At 36.8% G+C, this 16,626-nt stretch overlaps 2 protein-coding genes across 3 annotated transcripts; one reads left to right on the top strand and one right to left on the bottom strand.

The window, feature by feature from the left end:
* Positions 1 to 358: 358 nt before the first annotated feature.
* bend7 (BEN domain containing 7) lies at positions 359 to 7,557 on the bottom strand. The gene is made up of 10 exons (XM_057347739.1): positions 7,153 to 7,557; positions 5,809 to 5,883; positions 5,474 to 5,746; positions 4,757 to 4,888; positions 4,149 to 4,432; positions 3,824 to 4,049; positions 2,219 to 2,332; positions 1,977 to 2,033; positions 1,566 to 1,613; positions 359 to 1,489 (listed from the first exon to the last, which is right to left on the bottom strand). The coding sequence occupies exons 1-10, from the start codon at positions 7,214 to 7,216 to the stop codon at positions 1,440 to 1,442; spliced, it is 1,323 nt and encodes a 440-aa protein (XP_057203722.1). The 5' UTR covers positions 7,217 to 7,557; the 3' UTR covers positions 359 to 1,439.
* A 592-nt stretch (positions 7,558 to 8,149) lies between these two features.
* prpf18 (PRP18 pre-mRNA processing factor 18 homolog (yeast)) lies at positions 8,150 to 11,966 on the top strand. Of its 2 annotated transcripts, XM_057347743.1 has the most exons (11): positions 8,150 to 8,332; positions 8,497 to 8,574; positions 9,397 to 9,423; positions 10,031 to 10,135; positions 10,229 to 10,342; positions 10,528 to 10,671; positions 10,903 to 10,971; positions 11,105 to 11,245; positions 11,330 to 11,401; positions 11,488 to 11,643; positions 11,718 to 11,966. In XM_057347743.1, exons 1-11 carry the CDS (start codon positions 8,267 to 8,269, stop codon positions 11,796 to 11,798), a joined length of 1,053 nt encoding a protein of 350 aa, XP_057203726.1. In that variant the 5' UTR covers positions 8,150 to 8,266; the 3' UTR covers positions 11,799 to 11,966. The 2 variants fall into 2 exon arrangements, with proteins under 2 accessions (XP_057203726.1, XP_057203727.1); XM_057347744.1 differs by lacking the exon at positions 9,397 to 9,423.
* The last annotated feature ends 4,660 nt before the right edge of the window (positions 11,967 to 16,626 follow it).

The raw sequence follows: 16,626 nt of genomic DNA, 5'->3' as shown, positions 1-16,626 counted from the left end.
AGATTGTCCTACATTTCTGTCTAATGTTATTGATATTATTCAATTTATGAACACAAATTCAGATTTTCTTTAAGCAGACTGTCCTACATTTCTATCTGATAATATTATTCTATTTATAAAACACATTCAGATCTTCTTTAATCAAATTATCCTACATTTCTATCTATTAGGCCTAATATTCTATTTATAAAAACATATTTAGATTTTCTTTAAGGACTATTATTGCTGCTGCCATTAATAAAGAGGAGATCTGTTGAAGCAAATTCTAAGTGAATTCAAACACCTGTAAGTTACAAAGAAAGTTTGATGGCAGGTGTGAGTAGTTCGAGTTTGGTTCGCCATTTAAATATTTATTTAACACAAACATTTAAAATGAATAATCAATATTTATTAAATAATTAATAATAAATACATGTTAAAGTTATTTTGTCTCCAAGAAAACAATGTAAACACACAGGCTCTTGCTCATGTCTACCATGTAAGACTCAACCATATAATTTATTTGAAGTCTCAGATCAAGCAATCTACCACTGATAAACCTAAAGTTAAGCTTGATCTGCTTTAAAACAGAGAGATTGTAAAAAGAGCCACAGACGGACAATCTGTGCATTTAAATACATTTTGTTAAATCCAAGTTAAGCGCTATGGACATCATATGCAAAATGCTGTAGACAACTAAAGAAAATAAGCTTAGACCTGTTTTTCAGTGTTTGAGGTTGCTTGAGTTTATTTCCATTTCACAAATGTTTATGGATCTTAACTTGTATTTAACCGGAAATATTCATTTAACATTTACAGTTACAGTACTTAAGCATGAGGTAAAACTCTTTTGTTACTGAGACATAAGACACTATTCACTCTGTACACATTCAACAGACACCAAATCCTTACAGAAAATCAAACGGTACATAGCCAGTCTGCCAGATTATATTTCCAATGACACATCAGTAAGATTATATGCAGATAATATTAATATATAAAATGTCACATATTTCACCAGAAAGAATCAATGACCAGCACAACCATGAAATGACATCAGTTTGTTGCTAGGCATGGCTGAGTGAATTAAAGGCACAGTCATGTTTTCTCGATCAGCTCTTCTGCTGATATGTGTTGGTGAAGTGTTTGGATAAAGCATAAAAATACAAACACTTCCGTATGTTCTTAGAAGACTGGTGACATCAGCGACAACCTACTTTAAAACAATCAAATGAGAATAGTGTTACAAACGTCTGTAATGGAACATAGCACAAGTGAAGCCCTAACTGTGGTCAGTGAAATGTTGTTGCTTTTACACAGACAAACATTCTTCTTTTTGGCGAGCTGACCGTGATCATTTCAAATTGATATCCAATACGTCGTACAGTCTAGGCAGATAAAATAAAAAAAATCTCCTTTGGGTAGGTCGGAGGTTGCATTTTTATAATAACAATCTCTGCTCATTCAGTGTCCATAGCAACTAGACATTCTGTTCTTTCATAAACAGCACCTGCAATACAGGAGAGAGGGTTTTTAGAACAATAACACTTTATTCGTGTGAGAAGTTAAAAGTGTGCATCCAGTACCGTTTTGTATCACAGTCTCCACTTTATTAAGAGTTTGTGGACATTTCTCTGAAAACAAAATAGGATTAATACTGGTGTCAGTATGTGGGTTTAATATGTCAGTCTTTTGAAACACACACAAAAACACACCCACGCAATAATTTGTCACATTTGCATTCATACATTTACCAGACACGCAAAGCAACCTTGCATTCAAAGTTCTACTTTTATCAATACGTACATTCTCTGGAAATTTAACTCATGACCTTGGCTATGCTTGTTGTCTTGAAAAGTTATTTAGCTGAGAGTGCTAACTATGTAGGCTTAAAAGAGTTTGTAATTGCAAAGATTTCTGGGATACTACAGAATAAAAGATGCATCAATCATCAAAGTTCTTTTACTGATAGTGTGTGGCTGTGTTTGAATGAGTACCTGTCGTGTCTGCACATGTTCTGTGCAGGATCTCACTGACATCTGAAGCTGTCTCTGCTTTAAATCATAAAAAAACAATAACAAAAAAAAAATTGGCATAATTCAAGCATTTCCAATGAACATATACTGACTAATTTCAATGGCATTCATCTGGCAAAGTGTCAAACATGAAGAAACAATTTTGTTACAACTTTAAATCCCTGGTGAAGAAAAGATCTTTCTCACGTATTCTCATTTCTCACCCCGTTTTAAGCGTCGACGGGCAAGTTTAATCTGATCTTGCAGAATCTGGACCCAGTCTCTGGGGCCTGGAAGCTTCTCAATTCCGTTGGCAGTGCAATACTTTTCTGTGAACGCTTAAGTAACACACACACATCTTAAGCCTTATCAATATTAATATATAAAAAATGGTTCAGATAAGTAAAGACCCATAACACTGTAAAAAAATCTGTAAAAATAGGGAACTATATACTGTCTAAATATGAAGGAATTTTCCTCATTACGTTTTTACAGTTGTTTTAACTGTATTTTAAATGTTGCACTGTACTGTGTTGTTTTATAACATTAATGGAAATGTCTGCAAAATAAATGGATAAAGTACTGGCAGAAAATTACCAGTACATTTTCCGTTTTGTTTTATTTAAGCTTTTTATTTTAAAAATTATTATTTATTTTTTTACATTTTTAATTAAATTATTTTATTTATGTATTAAAAACGGCATTTGAATTAAATTAATTTAAATGCACCTTTTTTAAATGTATAGGTTTAGATGTTTTGTCATTCATTTTAAACGTTCTGTCATTAAACTAATGACAGCAATCAATGTCGTCCATGACAAAGAAAAATAACAAGAAAATCTTCTTTCTATTTCAATTATTTCTATGACATTCACTGTAAAAAATAATTTTCTGTCGAAAAACAAATTCAGGTCATTTTCTTACTTCATCCGTTTATTTTATGGACTTTTTAGTTCATGTTAAAACACAATGCAAGGCAGTGCAAAATTTAAAATACAGGTAAAACCACTTTTGTAAAGTGTACTGCAAAAGACCCAGAAATGTCACATATGTGACCCTGGACGACAAAACCAGTCTTAAGGGTCAATTTTTCGAAATTGAGATTTTTACATCATCTGAAAGCTGAATAAATAAGCTTTCTATTGATATATGGTTTGTTAGGATAGGACACTATCTGGCGGAACAACAACTGTTTACAAAGCTGGAATCTGAGGGTGCTAAAAAAACGAAATATTGAGAAAATCACCTTTGAAGTTGTTCATCTGAGGCGCTGTAGCAGGCCATCCACTCACAAAAAGAAAGTTTTTATACATTTACGGTAGGAAATTTATAAAATATCTTCATGGAACATGATCTTTACTTAATATCCTAATGATTTTTGGTAAAAAGAAAAATCTGTCATTTTTACCCCTACAATGTATTTTTGGCGAATACAAAAAATGTTCCCGTGCTACTTAAGACTGGTTTTGTTGTCCAGGGTCACATATGTATCCATTAGTTTTAGAAGAGATCTCATCCACGTCACAAACTGAGCTGAAGTCTGCAATCATATTCAACTCAGATCTCAACATGAACTCATTTGACACCAAATTTATCCAAATTTACCTCTATGAAATAAAATGTACACCTTCACATTCTTCATGGAAATGTTTATTTTTTCGTTAGAAATGTATTTCTCTTGAGCAATTTGAGGAGAAACATCTGAGACTAAGTTGATACTTAAATGAACTCCATCAAATCTCCCGAGCTATGAAAGGGCAAACTCTGAGTGAATTCAGTATAATGTTCTACTCTGCACTGATGCTCTGATGCGGTATATTTCCACACACCTTTAATGGCTCCTACAATGTTCTGATCCAGTCCTTTCCTGGTGTCATTCAGGCCTCTCTTTCTCTTGCCGTTGGGCAGTGAGTTAGCGAGCGTGGCATCATCAAAGAAAGCACACACCAGTTTCCTAAAGAGCAGGCTGCCGGAGCGTGTGTAGTTCAGCAAGATAGAGTCTAACTGTGCTTTAGAGATGAATACAGCATGATCCTCCGCCAACTGCACCTCCGGCTGAGATAAACAGAATATTCATCAAATGAATAACCACGCATAATCTTAACAGTTAACGCATGACCTTGACACAATAAACAGACAAACAAATAAACAAACCTCTGTGGTGCTCTGGCCTCTAGTCACATGATAGTGAGAGGGAAGGGTCTGCAAACTGGGAAAGGGATCTGGAATAGATGTCACCTCTCTGGACGGCTTTTCCTTTAGATCTGATTCTATAACAGCATCAGTCTCAGCGGGCGGAGACAAAGGTGTCGGTTGTTTGGAGGAAGTGGTCAGCACAGTCACTCTGTGACCTGGCCTTCTTTTTCGTGTCCTCCTCCTGGAGATGGAGTTACGGGATAAAGGAACCGAGACCTGGCAGCTCTGTTTGTCCTGAGCTCCTGGGAATGTATTGAAACGTTGAAATATAAATGTGTGTTTGTCATTGTTTTCAAAACTATTTTAATCTAAAGGCTTCTGGTTAAATGCTTAAGAATTTCAGACAAGTGCAATAAAGTTATATAAGCATACTATACTGTATATAGAGTATATAGGAAATGTTTTTTTGGACCTTGTTTGGGCAGAACTTGTATAGGCATCCCATGATGCGCCTTATTTTGTGTTATTATTCTCAAAATATGCTAAATAGTACTAATAAAGGATGCGAAGCTGTCTTCAGGTCCTGTGGGTTGATATGGATGTGGAGGATGGTATGGGCGATATACCTCTTTGAGTCTGGATCAGTTTTCTCATGGTACGTAACTCCAGCAGAATCGCCCGCAGGGTGCTCTTGCAGTTACACATACAGCAGCTGGATTCAGTTGCCATGGCAGCAGGCGCAGGGGGCAAGGCCATGTCTGAATCAAAACACACATGCACATTCAACACAACGGCCACCTCTGATGATGTTAAACTCACAGAGGCTGCGAGCGCGCCGCACAATGGCCCCTGACTTTCTGACTCCGGCGTGTTAATAAGTGTGTGCGCCAGAGAGATCGAGTGGGTGTAGTGTCTTTGTGTGTGCGTTGGAGAAAGACATTACGTGTTGGTATCTTACTCAAGGCTGTCTAGACGCTTGCTGCTGCAGTACCAGACAATACATCTACTGATGTCTACAGTCACATTCTTTGTCTTATCTCAAGGTATTCCACCATCAGCTTTACTTTACAGAGAAAAGTCTGATACAAGTAAAGAAAAAGCATTGCCAAACCCCCAAAAACAAACAGCATTGTGGGTAGTGTGGCTTAGTGGTTAAAGTGGTTCAAATGTTTTATTTAATACTGTATATTCCATCATATTTGCCAATATATGTCCATATATTTTGGTTTCGTAATGGTGGCATGCTTCATTAACGTTGAAATGTCTGAAAAACAATCTATATACTGCAATGACATTCATGCATTTTACAGGGCCACTGTACATAAAGTGTGACAGAGACATACCATGTGTCTTGGAGTGGTTCAGCATCCTCTGGGTTTTGGAGCGGGTGCCGTATTGCCCGTGAGTCAGAGGCAGAACAGAGCTCCAGTACTGCGGATTTTCATGGGTCGGGCTCTGGGCCGCAGGCATGCTGAAAGCCTCTTCCTGCGGCTCTTGTTTAAGCGTTTCCCTCTCTCTTCCTACCCGCTGGTACACACGTCCTGTTTTGTCACTCAGCAAACGCATCATGCCTGTTATTTGTTTCTTTATCTCCATGCCTTCATCACCTAACCAGACTGAGACACAAAGTTAACATGTGCAGGCCATGTGCAGGTGACATTTAAATATGAAACCATACCTTCACTTTCAGAAGCATCCAGGGCATCTCCTTCAGTGTCATTTTGGTCCACATCATCCAATTCATGAAAGAGATCTAAGATGAGAAAGTACAAATGATACAGCGTCTGTGATCTTGTCTAACATGTCTGCAATTCCGGACCATGGCTTTTTAGCCTTTTACTCATAAGAAAGTGGACAGAGAAATAGCAAAGTTGAGAGACAGACAGGGACATTGGGTCCACGACATGATGTAGGCCAGACTAAAATGAATATTGCAAATTATTGCATAATTGAAGAATAATAAATAAAAAAAGAAACCCCAAAGACTATGACTTTACAGCGTTTTGGCATCTCAGCCAAGTTCAGTGTTTGTTTAAACATAAGAGAATGTAATTGACCAATAGACACTTTGTTAGGTTAGAGAAATACGCATTTGTCTTACGTTATACGTCATAAAGTGTATATTGTAAGAGCGTACATGAAGAGTTTATTTGCGAAAACCGATAACTTGTTTTTTGTTCATATTCATAAATCATGTTTTTGAATTGTAATCATGTTTTTATTGTGTTTCATCATATTTGGTTAGCTGTATTTTTTAGTTATTATTATTTAATCAAAACAACCCAACTATTGATATTAATTGGAATGCACAATAAAAAAATATGATTTTTGAAAAAAAACGTCTGTTTTTTGCAAATGAACTCTTTATATGGAAAGTGTTAGCTTTGGTGCACTTCACTAATTGATCGAAATACTGAATTTAGTCTCTAAATAAATATCATAAATATATGTCATGACAAATGCTTGTATAATGATTGAATAGAAAAAAAATATTTAGAATAGTTTAACATGCAGTAGTTAATGTCACACTGCTTTCACGGTTTGACATCTACAGTAGCTTAATCTTTATTTCAGAGTGCGTGATGTCACTCATGAAAGCAGCGTGACGCGTGAGCGTTGCAGATGCGTTACCCGATTAGCAGACCACCTGTAGGTTGCGTGTCTACAAAACGCTCACCAGAAACCATATTGACTTTTACACTGTACATGCACCTTTAATATATTCATATCGTCCGTTAACACTGCATTCATTAGATGAAACGTGACTTTACTATCCTTGCAGACGAAAAGCACGCGATTAAAAGAATAAAAAATCCAAATGACTCAAATGGAAACTATTAAAATGCAACTATTCTGATGTTGCGTCGTGATGTCAGAATGCACGATGATGCGAGAATGATAGATTTGTATCACAGGTGCATTCCAGAGTCCTGACGTAACGCCTCTCCGTATCTGCTCTTTTGTCTGCTGTGATCTACAGGACGATGCTGAGTCGGTGTCTGCTGTCCTAAAATCATCTTACCTGCATCACTGACCAGTTTAAAGCTCTGAGATTTCCTGCTCCGTTTCCTCTCCACAAACTCCATTTTCACGGCAGAATCCAGTCCGGTTCATCAGCAGACAGGCTCTTTAATCACTGACAAACTCATTAAGTCCCAGATGATGGTGATGATGATGATGATGAGTGAACCGAACCGATCAGTGGAGGACCGGAGCATTAATAATAAAGGCTCGTCCCTCTGGACTGATAATGGTGAAGCAAAGGACGGCTTGAAAATGATGCTGCGGAGCTGCTCGTTTATGATGTAAATAAATACACCTCTTAATTCTTTCAAAATTCGTCACGTCTTTTCCTTTGCGCCACCTTATGGTCGCAAAATATTTGTGGGGCGCATGTACCTACTTTAAAAGGGTCCAGATTTACATTGGACAGACTGGAAAAAGACTGAGTCAATTACGTTCTGTTGTCGGGAAGAGAATAAACTCCATATCAGCGTTTAAAATGCAAATCATTCGTAAAAAAAGAACCAAAAGAAAGAAAAAGAAAAACGAGTATACGTAATAAAGGCAAAAATAGCTTAAATAAAATACGAATACGTTAATAAAATAAACATAAAATATTACATTTAATTATATTTAATTAAAAAAAGTTAAATTAGGCATGTTGTTATTATTTCAAAAGTACAGTACTCTAGCCATGTTTTATTAGTAATTTATTAGTAATTTTATTAGCATATTACCATAGTTTCACTAAATATCATTAAACTATGGTCACAGTGGTAAAAACATGAAAACATGCTTAATTTTATGGCAACGGTCGAACTTTTTAAAATTAAATTCTTTTAACAAAAATGTCAACATGAGACACGTTAAATATATGAAAAGAAGACGCACTCTTCAAACGTCTGTTCTGTACGACTGGAAGCAACCTCTCTGTATATTTCCTGTTCACTAACACATGTGACCACTAGGTGTCAGTAGTGATCCAGATGATCCATTCGCCACTGACCAATGAGAAAGCGATAAACTGACTGAGCGGAAGTGTGTAAACTACCTCCGCTTGGATGTTTATATTCAGAATTGCTACGTTTTTCGCTAAAAACACCAACTAAAGTATTGTTGATACTTTCTTGGTCATGGATATCATCAAAGCGGAGATCGCGCGGAAAAGAAAACTGTTAGAGGAGAAAGAGCTCGTGGATGTAAGAGAGCAGCGAGTCTTCTAGTTCTTTCTATGTGATCTGTTTACTGTTGATATAAACGTGCTTATTTCAGCTCTGTGTTTGCTTGTATTATAATAAATAAACGCGTATGAGTTCTGTGTGCACGTGAATTTATCTAACGCAGCATTGTAATGTTTCTGTAGGAATCAAAGAAATACTTTAAACGGGCTGATTTGGCTCGTAAGGAAGAAGACGATTATTACAGGAGATGCGGATACAAGGTACAGACTTCAACAATGTTTTGAATTCACACATCATCACGGTTAACTGTTTTTTTTAGCCAATTCAGTCTAGATTTATTTCTACAGCTCTTTTCACAGTTTTAAATTGTGGCAAAGCTTTACAGAAATAAGAAAAAATAGAAAAGATTTTAAAACGGAACAGTTATAAAATAGAAAAAATAATACTTGGTATTGAGGTGGTAGTTAAAATTCTTAATGTCATTCCAAACCTGATTTTCACAAAAAAAGATACTTAGGAATGTTGGTAACCAAAGAACATTGATCCCCATTGACTTCGATTGTATGAACACGAAACCACTTACATTTATGCATTTGGCAGACGCTTTTATCCAAAGTGACTTGCATTGCATTATCCTATACATTTTTGTTTCTAAGTATGTACAATCCCCTGGGATCGAACCCATGCTCTAACCACTGAGCTACAGGAAAACATTTCTCTAAAGATCTTTTGTGTTCCATTGAATGAGTCAAACACAGGCTTTAAACGACATGTGGGTGTATCATAATATATCATAAATAATGATGTAATTTTTAGTTTTTGGGGTGAACTATCTCTTAAAAATACAATTAAAATCAATTGAATGTTTGCAGTCTTTTTTGTTTTGTTGTTCTAACTCATTCATAGACTAAAATATTTGTATTCATTCATTCACTTAACACACTTACAGATCTCTCTAGCTCTTCTCTCGGTCTCTTTTCATATGCGGTAAAGCGGGATCTTCTGTCTGCTGTGTATTTCTCTTCTCATCCTCTCTTTGTCTCTCTCTCTCTGCTGTCTGTCTCTCTGTGCTGTGAGTGTAGGTTGCTCATGAACAGCCTGTGAGACAGGTAGGGTTCAGTCACAGGCAGACAGAATGCATGAGCTCAGACTGATGTTTGACTGGTTTACAGCATGAGAGAGAACTAGTATTTTAATATACGTGTGTGTTTACAAGCTTTTGCTCCCAGTGTTGGACCGCGTCGAAGGCAGAATATCTGCTGCTCTCTTTTAGCTGCATTGTTATATGTATTAGAAGTATCAAAGTAGAACCTTTGCGTTTCACCGATGGTCGACCAGGAGCAAAGCAATGCCTTGCTGCTCTCTGAATTGTGCAGTGCTCTTTTTTTGTTTCTTTTAGTTCGCTTTATTAGCAGGTTTTGGTTTAGCAGTGCATGTAGGTGATGACTTCTCAAATGTATGGTTAAAGGAGAATTTACTCACAGATGCATGATTTTCTAGAGAATGATCTGTTTTTGGCCTTTTCTGCTTCTCAGCACTGGAAAGTCTTATTAATATCCTTTTGATATTTACACATTTTCATATTATTTTGCAAGCTTTCCTTTGCCTCAGTTTCGCATTAACATGCTTTAATATACAGTAGTAGCCGCATGATACAAATAAAAAAAAGTCATTCATTTATTGTCATTCTCTTTATTAATGATTTTTACTCTAAAGGTGGACAAGAACAGTGAGGAGGCCGCCCCATCTACATCAGCCAATCCTGTGTTAGAACTGGAGCTGACGGAGGAGAAGCTACCAATGACGCTCTCTCGACAGGAGGTGGGTCGGTCAATCTCTGATCCACTGCTTGTGCATTGAACAGATGATTATAATGTGCTTCGTTCTTAAATCATTTTTTATGTCTGTGTGCAGGTGATCAGGCGTCTGAGGGAACGCGGCGAGCCGATCCGTCTGTTTAGTGAATCTGATTATGATGCTTTCCAGAGACTCCGTAAGATTGAAATTTTGGCACCAGAAGTAAATAAGGTAGGACATATTTTTCATTGTCATTCGATTTAAGATAAATCTAGCAGTACTCGTATCTTATAGGTGTATATTTTAAAAGGTTTAAAGCTGCAAATGCAAAGTGACTTGCATTCATGCCCTATAATATCAACTTTTATCAGGGAAAGAATTCTCTTTTAATAGACTTGATGTGTGTGTTTGCAAAGGGTTTGAGAAACGATCTGAAGGCTGCCATGGACAAGATCGATCAGCAGTATTTAAATGAGATCGTGGGTGGAGAAGCTGGAGAGGTGGACACACAACATGATCTCCAAGTGCATGAAGAAAACACTACGATCGAAGAGCTGGAGGTAAACACACACGGATCCCACAACGTTAACTTTTGCTAGGTTTTTTTCAGTTTTAAAATCCTGGCTGACAAATACCCGAGAAGTAATTCTGCCTGGTTACCACTAGGCGTCACCGTAGACTCGCATCTGATTTTCTACTTCCAGTAACTGCTACACTGTATACAGTGACAGATGGATATTAGTGATGAGTTTATTGCTTTATTAACATGCAATAATCTGTGTATTTAACAGGCTCTGGGAGCATCTCTCGGCACAGGTAATGATGTCAGAGACATGGACGTCATAGATAAAGTATTAAGGGTATGTTTATTTTAACACTGTTAGTTTATTAAGTGTTTAACATTTGCACACTGACATTTATTACTATTTTCTTTTTTTCATTTTAATGACAACGTGTATTTTTACTATTTTTGTGTGTGTGTGGGATCTGTAGTTCTTGCTGGGCGTGTGGGCCAAAGATCTTAACAGCAGAGAGGATCATGTCAAACGTAGCGTGCAGGGCAAGCTCATGAGCGCCACCCAAAAACAGACCGAATCGTACTTAAAACCACTTTTCAGAAAACTGCGCAAGAAGGTACGACACTCCAGCAGATTCATCCACTGATATTATTGGATTATTTATTCACACGTCTCAATTCATTGTGTTTCCTGTCTGTAGAATCTACCAGCAGACATTAAGGAATCCATCACAGATATCATAAAGTTCATGCTGGAGAGAGAATATGTTAAGGTACGTCGTAATCCTCTTCATGTTTAGTTGTTAAATTGTATGTTCTTTAGGGAAACCCTGCTGATATTCAGTTTGTGTACCTGCAGGCAAATGATGCCTATCTGCAGATGGCTATAGGAAACGCTCCATGGCCCATCGGTGTGACCATGGTGGGCATCCACGCTCGTACTGGACGTGAGAAGATTTTCTCCAAACACGTTGCCCACGTGCTCAATGACGAGACCCAGAGGAAATATATCCAGGTGTGTGTGTTGTGTTCTGTTGCTATCTGAGGTGCTGGTGTGTGTACTAATGTTTTTTTTATTTTGTTTTTCAGGGTTTGAAGAGATTAATGACAATCTGTCAGAAACATTTCACAACCGATCCTTCAAAGTGTGTAGAGTACAATGCTCTGTGATCGACTGCATTCAGTCACATTGTGTTACAATATACAAGCTCCTGCTTTTGTTATTCTCATGTTATGTAAATATGTCATTGACTGTAAATATACCCTATTTGTGAGAACGTGTGAATGCTTTTTGCAATGTTTTTTTTCTTCTTTTAAATAAAAGCTGAGTTCACTTTGGGGGATGAGTGGTGTTCTGCTAATATTTGTCTCATTTGTTTATTGGCGTCACATTTTCCCAGTCTAACACTTTAAAGCAGAGATGCCCAAACTTTTTCCTATGAGGGGGCCAAAAATGAATCTTGATCGAGGCAGTAAGCCAAAAGTAAATGTTGCATTATTTATTATTGTGAATTGTAATCTCAAATTCACTTATATAAATTATATTCAATTTCAATGTACATTTTTTTTGTAACCCAAACATAAAAAAAATCCGAGTCCGTGGCATTTTTTCAATGGCAAAGGTCACCATGGGCCAACTATGAGCATCTCTGCTTTAGAGTGTAATTAGCAAGAACGTAAGAAACAAGATGTGTAAGTCGGCTCCTTAATAGGGGGAGAGAGTGGAAACGTACCTTTTAAAGGATGAACATCAATGATTTGTGTTTGAGTCACTGTGAAAATATTCCTCGGTCCATGTGAGCTGCAGTCGCAGTGCTTAGTCACAGGAAGAGTGAGTGACGTCCTGATCCTGGGACAGAGTTAGATTGAAAATGTCAACAGGCAAATACAGATTTACTTTGACTCGGTTTGACTTTCAGTCAACCAGGTTTGTTCAACCATCAATGAGTCAGTTCAAAAATCTGATTCACTGATCTGAGTCAGAAATCAGAAGGTCCAGTGGGGCATTGTGTGGTTTTTTCACATTTTTATTAAGAGTTTTGAAGGTAGTGATTAAAATATGAATTGATGTTTAATTATATAATTAAATGTTTGAAGAACAAACACTGAATTCACTCCAAGCGTTTTTTATCTTTGTCTTTTTTTACACACCTTTAACCTTTCAAAGACACAGTGATTGTCATACTAAATGATATTAACTATATTTTGCCCCCAAGGCTAATTTATCCTAAATAACATGTTTTGGCCAATTCATAATCCTTTTAAATACTAAAAACTACTCGAAATGTCCTCACAAGTTACTTCTTACAACATTTGTATGTGCCATTTTCAAACCCTTGCACAAAAATATACAAAAAATTTTATCTTGAAAAAAAGATTTTTTTGTCTTGACCCTCATATTGGCAGAGCCAGAGCAGATTTCTCTTGTGGTGGGCTATGGAGAAACCCCAGACTCCAGCTCCCATCACCCTTTGCTGCAGTTTCCACGGTGATGAAAGAGTTGGACTATAAACACACCAACCCGAAACTCCCAGGATACACACAACATAGGTCTCTTCACACAGCATTCCAATGCGGACTGCTTTCTCACGGATTGTGGGAGTAAAACACACACCCATGACATGAGAGAATAACAGTTTCCAGCTGCTGTGGAGAATAAGCTGCTCTAGATCCTGGAGAAACATCATTCAGGAAGAACTGGACTTTATTAGCATAAGACCGAGCCTGTGTGTGCGTTTATGAATCACGTAACCAAGCAGTTACTGGTGTAAAATTCAGAAAGCTGAAAAACGTGAAATCCTCTGATGTGAAAACTGTTGAATTACTGTAAGTTCGGGAGAGTTTCCAATATAAAAAAGTCAAACTACTAAAAAGATTTATTAAGTTGTTGTTTTAACGATGCTTTTAACTCTTGGATTATGTTCTTTTTTTGTTATGCAGCCAGTGTTCGGGGGTCTAGTGGACCCACATAAAATATATCTAAACCTATGCTAATATTTATGCAAAAAGCCATAAAAACAATGAAAAAATACGTGACCTGTTTACTTTATCTCAATTACAAGCAACATAAACAACTTGGTTAATATTTCTAAATTACCTCTGTTAACTTATGAAAAGTTTTTTTTTTGTTGTAAAAATGTATTAAAAAGACAAATCTGATATAAGTGAAAAAAACATGATTATCTTGTCTAAATATAAATGAACAATGAACTGCATCATTTTTTTACAGGGATATTTTACCCAAAACTGAAAAATGTTTGTAACCGAACAGCAGCAGTACCCATTAGTTTTGTGTCTATACAATAGAAGTTAATGGTTCGGTTACCAGCATTGTTCGAAAAAGGGATAGTTTAAATTCTTTCATCATTTGCTCACCCCCATGTCATCCCAAATTGGTATGATTTTCTTTCTTCTGTAGAACACAAAAGAAGATATCTTGAAGAACGTTGGTAACCAAACAACATTGGCCCCCATTGACTTCCATTGTATGGACACAAAACCACGGAGACATTTCTCAAAATATCTTCTTTTGTGTTCCGCTTCATATACAGGTATTGAACGACATGAGGGTCGAAAAACGATGACAGAATGTTTATTTTTGCTCAAGTGCACAATGTTGACGGTTGAATCATTTCATGTGGTGATACAACATTCTAATCTTCTAGTTGTAAGCCATTTCGCCATACAGCCCCTTGAGCTGAGAGCAGTTGTGCGGTCTACAGACTGTAGTGTTTTCTTTGGCCTGTAGTCAGTTTTGGGCCTTTCAAATTCTCCAAAATAACTCCAAACATCTTGACCCGCCCGACTGAGGGTGACAGCTTAATGTTCTCTTTAAAGTGCTTTCATGTTCTTCTGAACACAACATTCCTCCGAGTTCCTCAATCTTCCTGCACAGCAGGGGCACGCCATGCATTCAGTGGGGAAAATATTTCATTCAACAAAGCTTCGTCTAAGCCCGACAGGAAATGTGAGATTTTTTTAAACACAGCGTCTCCACATTCCAGCTTCAGTAGGCACAATGGATTCAGCCGCCCCAAAAACACATCTCCAGCATCACACCGGCCAGCAGTTAAATCTCAGATGTTTGGTTTTCCAGTGTTGTGCTCCTGTTGCCGAGGGAAACCCCTCAATCATTGTCAATGATACAAACATCCTCCGTTACATACACACAGACTTCCTGTGGAGGGGCGAAAACTCTTGAGTCATATTAACAAAATAGCCAGGAAGAAAGGAGTTTATCAGAACTGGAGAGTCATTTCATAACTTAAGGTTCCTGCAGGAAGTGGTCACAGGAATTCCATTTGTGAGAAACAGTTTACCCAAAAATGAAAACAGTGTCATATACTCACCCTTATGTTGTTACAGACCCCGTCTGGTTGTATTTCTTCAGCAAAACAGAAAAAAGAAGCCATTTTAAACATTGCCGATGGAGTTTTCCTCACAATGACCAAATAAAATGAACGTTTCAGTTAGGACTGCCACAATACCAGATTTTCACCACACGATTATTGTGATTTTTTAAATCTTTTTCGACCAATCAATCAAACTTAAAATATGATTGTAGAGAGAAGGAGAGTTTATAATCATTGTGGATTCATGATATTATCATATAGTATTCTTATTACACGGCTCATTTGAATGCTTAATTCTGATTGGCCAGTCGCGACATTCCAAGGGTTGTTATTTTCAAATAACAACCGCTCAAAACTAATAACACGCTGTAACCCGGATGATGCAAATCATTTTGAGAGGGGCGGTTTAATTTTACACAAAAATGAATTATAAATATGTCTTTTAATAACATCTATGACATTATATTTACAAATAATTAAACCAATTTGCCTGTTCGTGACGTTTGAACGTCGTTTCTTACTTTAAAACCGAAACTAAACGGCTTTTCCTCACTGAAGGTCTGCATTCTGTAAAAATGAGCTAATAAGATATTTCAAATTCACATTTTATGTCCATGTCCTGATCATACTGTCGGGGCTTATTTCTGCGATAACAACCGGCTGCCTATACATTATCCTTACACACAATATTGATAATCATGGTTTTTAATATCACGGTTATTGCCAATAACGGTAAATTTTGTCACCCCCCATTTCAATGTTTTTGTAGACCCTTGCTTGTTAGTGAATGATGCACAGCTAATGGACAAGAGTGCTGTTTTTAATTATAGAGGACCTCATGAAGGAAGAAAAAGCAGATATGCAAATCCAGTTGTCCCTTACTTTTCATTTGAAGGATTGAAGGATTTGAAGGATGAAAATGTCGGTTTGTTAGCGAATCTCTCTAGCTAATGAATTTGTATGGGGGAATAAATTCACCTAAGGTTCAAGAAGAAAGACTATACATACAAACAGACCCAAATCTGCATACATTACATGGAAATAAAATGCAAGTCATCTGCATGTGCTAAAATTCTTTGCCATTGATATTATTAATGTTTCTAGGGCATGACAATGACACATTTGCATATCACTTGAGCAGCACTCAGATTTGACAAATCAATTTTCAGTTTCATGCGTTTCAATCACAAAGTGTTACTGTCAGCTTCACCTCCAGCTCATCTCATTACTAATGCACCGACATAAACAAAGGTGACGGAGGAACTTCAATGAGACCTCAAGGAAACAGAATCATCACCTCCTGGAGACATGATGCATTATGAATAATGATATATTAACATTAAATGTATAGACGGTTTCAGCGGCAACAATGTAAAGAAATGTTATGTGGCCCAAAGCTTAGGTAGACCTCCGCAAAAAATGACTGCCGAGTAGTTTTAATTTAATACAATTAATACACAATAAAATATGAATATACATTCATATGAAAATAAATTAAATATTAAATAAATGGTTATATTACCATCCACTACCCAGAATGATAACCTAACAAAATCTGGGATTTAATCCATCTGGGATGTTGCATGAATACCAATAAAACTATTTTGGTCTAAATACAATAAAATGATTTCACACATTAGTTTAGA

The sequence above is a fragment of the Triplophysa rosa genome, linkage group LG12, assembly GCF_024868665.1.
Source record: "Triplophysa rosa linkage group LG12, Trosa_1v2, whole genome shotgun sequence".
NCBI classification, from domain to species: domain Eukaryota; kingdom Metazoa; phylum Chordata; class Actinopteri; order Cypriniformes; family Nemacheilidae; genus Triplophysa; species Triplophysa rosa.
The sequence above is the reverse complement of the archived record's forward strand: the minus strand, read 5'-3'. Positions and strand labels throughout refer to the sequence as shown.